This window comes from Glandiceps talaboti, chromosome 9 (assembly GCF_964340395.1).
Source record: "Glandiceps talaboti chromosome 9, keGlaTala1.1, whole genome shotgun sequence".
Classification (NCBI taxonomy): domain Eukaryota; kingdom Metazoa; phylum Hemichordata; class Enteropneusta; family Spengelidae; genus Glandiceps; species Glandiceps talaboti.
This window is the reverse complement of record NC_135557.1, coordinates 23,150,009-23,159,509: the sequence shown is the minus strand read 5'-3', so window position 1 is coordinate 23,159,509 and position 9,501 is coordinate 23,150,009. Positions and strand designations below refer to the sequence as shown.

The following is a 9,501-nucleotide window of genomic DNA, read 5'->3' as shown; positions in this document are numbered from 1 at the left end:
GACTATATATGTTGATCACGTTCTCTGTATGAAAACGACTATATGTACCTGCATGCTTCCTTCATGTTAGCCTACCTGTAGATTAGAACGACTGTCGCTACTACTCGATTCCACCATCCCAACTGACATTTCTTTTTTTCTGCAAAATCAAAATTGTCAGGTGAGCGGAATAGTGTAGTAGTTAGAGTGGTCCAAGTCCACAAGTAGGTAGGCTACATCTACGCGAGTTGGAATAAAACACTCCAGACACTTCGATATCAATAAATGTCATTTTATGGCATTACCACTGTCGTGATAAGAGCCCTATTGACTCAGTTTAAACAAACCTTGAAACTGAAATTTATGGTTTCTGTCTGCTCTCAGGGTGACACGGCTGTATACATGGTATACACAACGATGCTATTTTTGTCTACTTTTCTGTTTACTTTTCAAAACACTATACTATAAACCTAGCGTTTGGATAGCAGCCGGGTGATAACAAAAAGTACACTTATTAATACTGTATATGAATCATGGGCACTATTTCATAATAGGTCGACTCAATTCCCACATTTCATTAATTTTGACATTTTTTGGTAAAAATACACCGTGTAAGTTATCGACCGCTGGGCTTACCATGGCCCCTTCAATCGACAAGTTGTCTTTGTAGCTTTCTATTGCTTTTGTATCTTGACAGCATAGGTTGGCCTCTTTTCTTCCCTGACTGACATTAGAATAGTATCGCAATGGATGTCGAATAGATGACTAGAAGGACATGTCTAGCATGAAATCGACCTCGGGCTCCAGTATTCAGTATATTTCCACGAAATTCGTTTACTTGTCTAGAGACTAATGGTGGATATGCTTACATGGGCATGTATATGATCTTTAAAACACAATTTGTCTATGTTTGATATGCCTCTTTTACTCAAACCACCTTTCCCTCCCATCCCAGTACAATATATACAGAGTAATTTAGGATTTATTGCAGACCTTCAAAATTCAGACATGAGACTATAATTTTAATTTATAATGTTAACCTAAATGTTGATCCTTGTATAAATACACACTGTTTGTTTACTGCTAAATAGCTTGACAAGCTATCAAAAACCTCCCGTCATAATTCAAACTGAACAAACAAAACATGCTATGTGTGTGTAAATTACTGGCCGGGAGACTTTAATATAGATGCTTGACTTGGCTTGACTGGAATGAAATTTAGATTAGCGACAAAGGTTTTCAATCCATTAGGTATTTACTTTTGGTCAGATTTCATTCATCCTTCCTTACTCTACATCTAGATGGAGATAATATCAACAAATTCAACTCATCTGAATAGAATATGAACAGAAAAAATTGAAATACTTCTTGCCTCGATCGACTTTGATCGCCACTGCGCGCGTTTAAAATGCAGTAATTTAGTATGATTTGTGGACAATGTGAGCATTTTTGATACATGTAACACAGGCATTGCGATCAGTATTTGAATATTAATAGCAGGAATAATGCAATCTAATTTAAAGACGCAAATGAAATAATGTAACTATGTCCACTGTAACCTAGTTATTGTAGTTTTAGCGTCCGTTGTGATATCAATACCTCTGCTGAGCTGTCTTCAAGTGATCAATTGATGAATACTCTGTGGCCACCGCTCCTTCCCCTGGTCTTTTATATGTAGCTGGGTTCTTCTTCTCTCCAGTCTGACCCGAGTGATCTAAGGAGGCGTACGTAAGCTCCTGGCCCTTGACACCGACGTTCTGGTGTATATGAGAACACACAGAGAAACATTAAAACCGGCTAGTATAAATCGACAACTGCATTCGTATTAGACGTCAATACCCAATAATCGACAACTGCTTTTGAAAATACTGCTGTTGGGTTTTGTTCTGTTCATTATTAGTATTATTATCTATTATTGGTGAAGTTTTATCCCTTCAATGCGTCGTTTGTTTTCTATTTATTCGAGTCAAATATACACGAATTGCTCTCAATCAGCAATGGTGTTTTTTCCCTATAGGTCACACCAATGTGTTCATCAATACTGCTATAATCAAAGCAGATATCTATACTTAACATATTACTGCACCGTGTTGTTAATTTATGGTGTTAGAGAGGGCATGTGGAATATGAATTTTGACTCGTTACCATATTCTTAGAATAATTACCAGATTGTTTCTGAAATATTTTGATTCTTTGAATTAACTTTCATGAAGTCGCCATTATTTCGTGATCCTTGAAATACACGATTGATACAATTTTTTGTTCTGAATATTTTTTCTCTAAATTAGTGATTAATGTAATGCTTGTACGAAGAGTACCTCAGATAACTTGAATATTATATTGACATTACCTGTGGTTTGTATGTTATAGGTTCAAGGCCACCATATCGATGGGGTGCCTGTGGATCGGTTGACTGTGTATCTTGTTGAGTATTTTCACTGTCGTCCTCTTTACCTTGCTTAACCTTCTTTTTCTTCTTTGATTTGGTTGATTCTTGTGGAAACAAAATTACGAATTAAGACAATATTAGTAACAATATTATTTAATAATTATCGGACGTTACATACAACGTGAACACGATTTAGTCATACACAGGCCTTTATTTCATTTGTTAGATAATTAAATACTTAGTACTAATTTACTACAATTCATTTGGCGTATGCAAGGTTATAACTTGATGTACAATTACAACTACCTCTCTACTCTTCTAATATACCCTAAAATCTACGTTTCTCTGCTACCTTGCCGATATTATGTATACAAGATACAGGTCATACCTGCAAACTTGCACAGATAGTTGTCAGTGAAAATTTGCTAAATTATGATCTCCATGTTACCTGAGCTAACTTTGTTTCTTTTTCTTTTCCTCCGACCTCTCTGTAAAACATAACGTATAAAATAATTTCTTAGTAAAATTATGTAATACCTGCATATTCTGGTGTATCAGTAGTTGGATTATCAGGCGTCTTGTTCTGTAAGTAAGGAAAGATGTGTTCCATGGATACAGTTTTAATTAGATTAGTCCATTATTAATATACAGGTAACCAACACATGGTAATATGGTTGTGTATAGATAACAATGGGGAAATAACATCACGAGTTGTCTATTTATGAATGCTACGAGTATCGATACAGTCGAAATCAAGATATAACGATTACATGAACTTTACTTTCCTCTCAGTTCCTCCTCAATAACATAACTCTCAAATCTCACATCTGCCCGCCGACATGTGCTATTAAATGTACTGATAATGTTCATATTTCAATCGCTGTCTCTATAGTATGTATTTATGAAGCAACTGCTTGTCTTTGTCTGTTTTTCTTGTGTATCACATTTCCCTACAAACACATTAACCACCTATCTCCAATACATATTGACTCTAAAATGTTAATGCTACTTTGCGCATCAATAGCTATACGCATCACTATAGCTAACCTTTTTCTCCTTTTTCGGTTGAGCATATATTGGCATGATAGCCTCATTACCGTCACTTTTCTGTAAAACAAAAAGAAACAAAGAATGGCGTATTTGTTGATACAACATTGACTGTTTCAGTTCAATGTGTAGATCTGTATTATAATCGGCGATGGAACTGCTAAAAAATATACCAATCATTGTTAAAGAAGATATTATCAAACATACCCCCTCCCCGCCTCATTAATGAAATGAACTCCACCAGCCCCACTTTCCTGTTGCTGTTATCACCCGCTATATTATAATTACCTTGTTCGTTTTATTCGGTTTCGCGTAGACATCACTTATAATTATTTGTCCCGTTGCAGGCACAGTTCGCCCAGCATCTGTCATTGAATCATGCTTCGAAATATCCTTTGTTTCTACAGAAAGTAATAAAACGGTACATAAATCACATATTATATCAAATACTGTATTGAATGAAAGCAGTACATCTAAGACATTAGACTACTGATGAGAGGTCTGGATGAAATAAACTGCTTTAAAGATCCTACTTAAACATTATAGTGATTTTCACAGGGTTCGGCCTGCCTGACTGGCCATGGCTGACGACATTTATTCCCTAAATATTTTAATGGAGAAGGAAAACTAGTGAATAATCAATATTCTAACCTGCATATGGATTTATAGCTTCTTCATTTGTGATCCCTTCTGGTTCTAGTCTAGGCATGCCCATCTCTTCGAGATGACTGTAAAAGATATCATAGGGTAAAGGGCTGCTTTGATGTAAACAAGGATATTCACTACTAGGTACCACTATTTCATGATATTCTACAGCCGCTGCGTTAAACATATAAAATTGTGTGATAGTGAGTGTGTGGGAGTGTGTTTGTCAGTGCGCGCGCTTGTGTGTGAATGTATATGTTTGCAAATGATGTTAAGATTAATTTAAAAGCTTTCATCGTTTGTATTAGTACTCATACTTTAATTCGAGTAAAATATCATTGAAGTAGGTACGAATATGTTATACTTACTCGTTCTTGTTGGCATTGTCTTTAGGCTTCCCTGCAGGTAAAGCCAGACTCATATAAGATGTAATCAATACGAATTTACAAGCACAGACAAATAATAAGATAAATGGCAAGGACATAGCGTTGTGAACCTTGTGGCATACTATCACTCTTTGGTAAATACTTTGTTACACTCGCACTTCAACTTATGGTGTGTAAAATGTCTGGCAGTGCACTGTTGTACACACTGGTAACACTGCTGACCTGTTTCAATGTCTTATTTAACTTGTTTTCACAATGTAGAGTAAAATAATGCTTCTAATGAATTAAATGATATAAACAACATCTGCTATAGAGATTAATATATTATAATGAGTATATACATGTACACTGCATTCAATTGTCACACGTACCTTTTTTCGCTTTACAAATGCAAACAGCGATAATCAGGAAGAATATGACTGCACCTACACTACCACCTATAGCAGCACCAAGGATAAGAGAAGATTCCCCAGATGCTGTCAACATATGAAATAAATATATAAAGGTGTTGTTAATAAAACATGACACAAAGATACATTAAAAGCAGAGTAAAATATTCCTTATATATATATATATATATATATATATATATATATATATATATATATATATATATATATATATATATATATATATATATAGTTTAAAACTATTACGCTCTGCCACTGCGGTATAGAGCACTGTCTTAGCAGATTGATACTCACCGAGTTATATATATATATATATATATATATATATATATATATATATATATATATATATATATATATATATATATATATATATAACTCGGTAAGTATCAATCTGCTAAGACAGTGCTCTATACCGCAGTGGCAGAGCGCAATAGTTTTGATAGTTCTGGAACTCTTTCTTGGTTGTAACTCGGAGTTTCACGCATAGTGCGATCATCAGACAACTGATTTCTACTCTCTGGGTAAGCTGCTTATATAGAGTGCAGGCAATAGAAATATCATCACCATTGTCTATGTGTTGGTGGGTTGGTGCTGTGTGTGTGAAGGTGTTGCTTGTTATTGTGTGAGATAATGGGTGCGGACAAGTAGGTGATGGCGGGTTGTTTAATGTCGGGCTTTGGTGTTCCGTTAGATAACGGGTTTAGTTTAGGTGATAGATGCTCTATTGAAGTTGGACAAATAAAACTTATACTCGTGTCGGCATTTGGATATCAACTCAGTTCTTTTGTTTAGTGACGAGTTTTTGTCTGCTTTAATAATAGTTAGTTTTTCGGTTAACCACAGGTTGAACCGTTTTGTTTTATTGGTGTATGCTTGGGCTGTCTTGCTGATGGACCAGAAAGAGTTCCAGAACTATCAAAACTATATATATCTATATATATAACTCGGTGAATATCAATCTGCTAAGACAGTGCTCTATACCGCAGTGGGAGAGCGTAATAGTTTTGGCTAAGACAGTGATATATATATATATATATATATATATATATATATATATATATATATATATATATATATATATATATATATATATATATATATATATATAGTATCGGATATTTTACTCTGCGTTTCATGTATCTTTGTATGCATATATCACTTGTTCTGAATTGTGGGTCATATACTTAAAACTGACTGTGGGAAATCTCAGGTAACAATTTTCAGGATTGACTTTGAATCAAAGTTTAGTTAAATAAATAACCATGTTATGATTGCAGTGTCCAATATTATGTGTTTCCTCCTATATTGCGGAGTTCAATTGAAATACTAGTATCTGGAGGTATCTGGTTACTTGCATGCTTCACATGTATAATTCCCATAATATGATTCAGAAGCCATTGTCACTGTCAGAGTACTGAATGGATGATCCATCGTTTGTATTTTCAGTACTGTTTTGCATGTCAGAGTTTTTGTCTCCATTCCCTAATATAGGTATACGAAAGGTGTTTTTCCACTCAATTTTAGCAACTGGATGAGACTCAACTGTAAAACGCAGATCAACTACCTCTCCTATAGCAGCTTCTTTAATACCAAAACGTGCACTGCTGTGGTTTTACACGATGAAATCGTCAAGCTGTATTTACGTATTCTATATATTCATCAATTGTAGAGTGTACTGTGACAGACAGATATCTTAAACCATTATATATTTAAAATGGAGTTACAGATAATGAAATAAAGTTAATAATTATTACTTACATTGTACTTTTATTTGTGTCTCCGCTGACGAATGTTTAGTAGTATTATCATAGAAAACAGTTGTCGCCCTACATTCGTACATTCCACTCTTTGAACGGTCCATGTCCTCGATCGTACTGATAAGTTCACTTGTATATTTAGTTTCTACTGTTTTAATGATGTCACCTTTAAAGATTAAGCTTAGAGTACTAGGCTCGGGAGATCCATCAGTTGTGGTGCATGATATGGTTACGTTGTCACCTTCAGGAATGTCATTGGATGACACTGAAATGTCCACTTTAGATAAATCTAGACAAAATAAAAAGATAAATTAGTTTTTTAATATGGTGTCGTCAGGGTGGTAAAAACACAATGTAGTCCTCCGTAGCCCCAAATATGTCAGGGACCAATAAATTGTCATTATTTAGGTCAAAAGGGTAGAAATCAATCTGGCAAACTAAAATTACCCACAATATACAGCAAAGTAAGCTTTTCTATCTCAGTTAACGAGATGAAGGTTTGTGGGCTGGAGATACGCAATGACCTATTTTACCTATTCTGAAATGAAATCATAATTAACTACAACTATATATTTTCATTTGTGAATATTATTGTCGTTTGCTTTGCTGTGAACACGATTTTTCGTTTGTTATACTGAATTGTAAATGTACACTTGATAACAGAATACACTGTGTTTTAGACTTCAGTTCGAAACATAAATTTCACAAAAAATACATGCTCCTGTCATCCCTAAGACTTACTCATTCTCAAAATGGCAGTGACAGTGGGGTAATACTATTAGTAGATGTTAGAATGTTACTACGTCACATTGTATTGCAAAGGAACTAGAGATGATAGGAGCATAGAATGTTGTCGAACAAACGGCTCTTTTCAAAGATTTTACAGAATTACTAAAAATATTGTTTTCAATGTAAAATACACCCACTTTGTTTCATCGTAAAAAAAAAGCAAAAACACGACAATAAAATTCAAATGTTTACAACTTAACATTTTTCCGTGAGCATCATTCATTAAAAATAGGGCATCGTGTTCACGAACTTACAAGTAAGCTACTCAAGGATGTACTATGTATAAGGTATGGTTTTATAATGAGATTGGTATAACGACATAACGTATCGGTAAATACCACAACAGAATTTAAGTATATATCATGAATTACGAATCCCAGGATAAAATACTTACATTGCACATAAAGAGAAATTACCGGAGCGGTTGCGTTGCCAGTGTCATTATTGTAATATTTGTATGTTTTCACACATGTATAGTTCCCCGTGGCTTTCCTAAGGATACCTTGGAATTTAAGTAGATTTCCTAAGTATACGAATTTCATGTCAGGAAAAGTAACCCAGTATGTCTCAGTTACAGGTGTTGCGTTTCCCTCGTCGACAGTGTCACATGATGCAGCTGTAATTGATCTGCCTTCGATTGCAAACCCTCCAGTTCTTAGTGATATGTTTACCTCGTGTGGATCTGAAACAAATCAAGTTAATTAGAATACTAAACAAAAGTCTTCTTTCAGATATATTAATGAAACAGTTAAGTGGTATAAGAAGGCTATATTCGGTGTGTCCGAGTAAAGTTTATTGTCATAATTATGTCTTTACATGATATTGTTTCCAGTATTGCTCGAAGTGAACGAAATATTATTGATGTGAGGAGATAAGTGGATCTCACAGGGGTGATTTGGTAATAGTGTGGTCCAAAATTGGGGATAGTGCGGTGGCGTGCGACTTCGGTCTCGACAATGTCGGCAGTGTACTTAGTTATTCTTAATGTAGTTCTAGCCTTCAGCTCTGCAAATTTGATTCAAACACGTAAGGAAGGTGTTTTAGTTTGGCACGCCTTTTTTGCCAATTGAGAGGTATATCATGTACATATAGACAAGGTTTTTGCATTCCAGAAATTATTATGTTTAGGAACAAAAAACTCGAATTCATCACTAACATTTCTTAATTTTCCTATAACAGTTTGTCATATTATGCTCTAGTCATTTTAGTATCACTTGCTGTTGCCCCTGACATCATACATTGGCTTCCATGCGTAACAAGTAGTCTGAGAGTGGTTTATGGTCAACGATAACATCAGCCACGTACTAAACTAGTCGATGTATAAAACCTGTCAGCTATAAAAACAAACCCAAACGCAGAGAATGAAAAAATAATAACCGTAGTCAATGTCTTCAATGGTTTCATTAAAGATGAAATGTTTCGTATGATATATACGAAAATGTAGTAATAAAGAAGATTTCCAACACAAGGTGAATTCATCAAAAACAAACAGGATAAACCTGATCAGAATCAGAGTCCAACATTATAATAATAATAATAATAATAATTATAAAATAAGTATATAATAATATAATATATATTTTATAATAATCAAGTTTATTTGTATATTAACCACCCTACCTGGGGTAGTTTTGTATGCTGAGTTAAAAAAAGGGGGTCATTTTATGAACATATGTTGCCATGGTAACCAAAACCACCATAATATGTTAACCATTTTTTCCAAAATTTGACATAAAACATTGAAAAAAAGATAATACAGTGAAAACATGCCCTTGTATTAGACATGTATGAGTTAGTGCTACCTGGTGTAACATAAATTGTTAAAATTGGATAGCTGTTTCCATGGAAATGTATGGTAGACATGAAAATTATGTTTTCATTATATACATATATACATTATACATTATATACATTAATTTACAAGTTGCTAAAATTTACACGAAGTTGACTTAAAAACAGAAAGGGGCATTGCAAATATTTTGTAATGCATGGTAGTCCGGATTGTTTGTCTTGCTTCCAAGCAGACTACCGAGAGTTGATTGCTTTTGTTAATGATACAATACCATGTACCACTGACGCGCAGTCAATATAAAAAG

The 9,501-nt window shown here is 34.3% G+C and overlaps 1 protein-coding gene and 1 long non-coding RNA gene across 2 annotated transcripts; both read right to left on the bottom strand.

Annotated features, from left to right (window-relative positions):
* Positions 1-266: 266 nt before the first annotated feature.
* LOC144440126 (uncharacterized) lies at positions 267-3,805 on the bottom strand. Its single transcript, XM_078129390.1, has 5 exons — positions 3,704-3,805; positions 3,416-3,475; positions 2,906-2,951; positions 2,330-2,472; positions 267-1,736 (listed from the first exon to the last, which is right to left on the bottom strand). The coding sequence occupies exons 1-5, from the start codon at positions 3,785-3,787 to the stop codon at positions 1,572-1,574; spliced, it is 498 nt and encodes a 165-aa protein (XP_077985516.1). The 5' UTR covers positions 3,788-3,805; the 3' UTR covers positions 267-1,571.
* Positions 3,806-4,066: 261 nt separating this feature from the next.
* LOC144440127 (uncharacterized) lies at positions 4,067-4,873 on the bottom strand. The gene is made up of 3 exons (XR_013481170.1): positions 4,818-4,873; positions 4,429-4,459; positions 4,067-4,143 (listed from the first exon to the last, which is right to left on the bottom strand). It is a non-coding gene; the product is annotated as an uncharacterized LOC144440127 (long non-coding RNA).
* Positions 4,874-9,501: the final 4,628 nt, after the last annotated feature.

Bases quoted from the DNA above. Each gene is read 5' to 3' on its own strand.
- LOC144440126 (XM_078129390.1), bottom strand. From the start codon at position 3,787: ATGACAGATGCTGGGCGAACTGTGCCTGCAACGGGACAAATAATTATA. The intron at 3,476-3,703 runs GTAATTATAATA...TTTGTTTTACAG, and splicing joins AACCGAATAAAACGAACAAG to AAAAGTGACGGTAATGAGGC. The intron at 1,737-2,329 runs GTAATGTCAATA...CATATACACCAG, and splicing joins CTATAACATACAAACCACAG to AACGTCGGTGTCAAGGGCCA.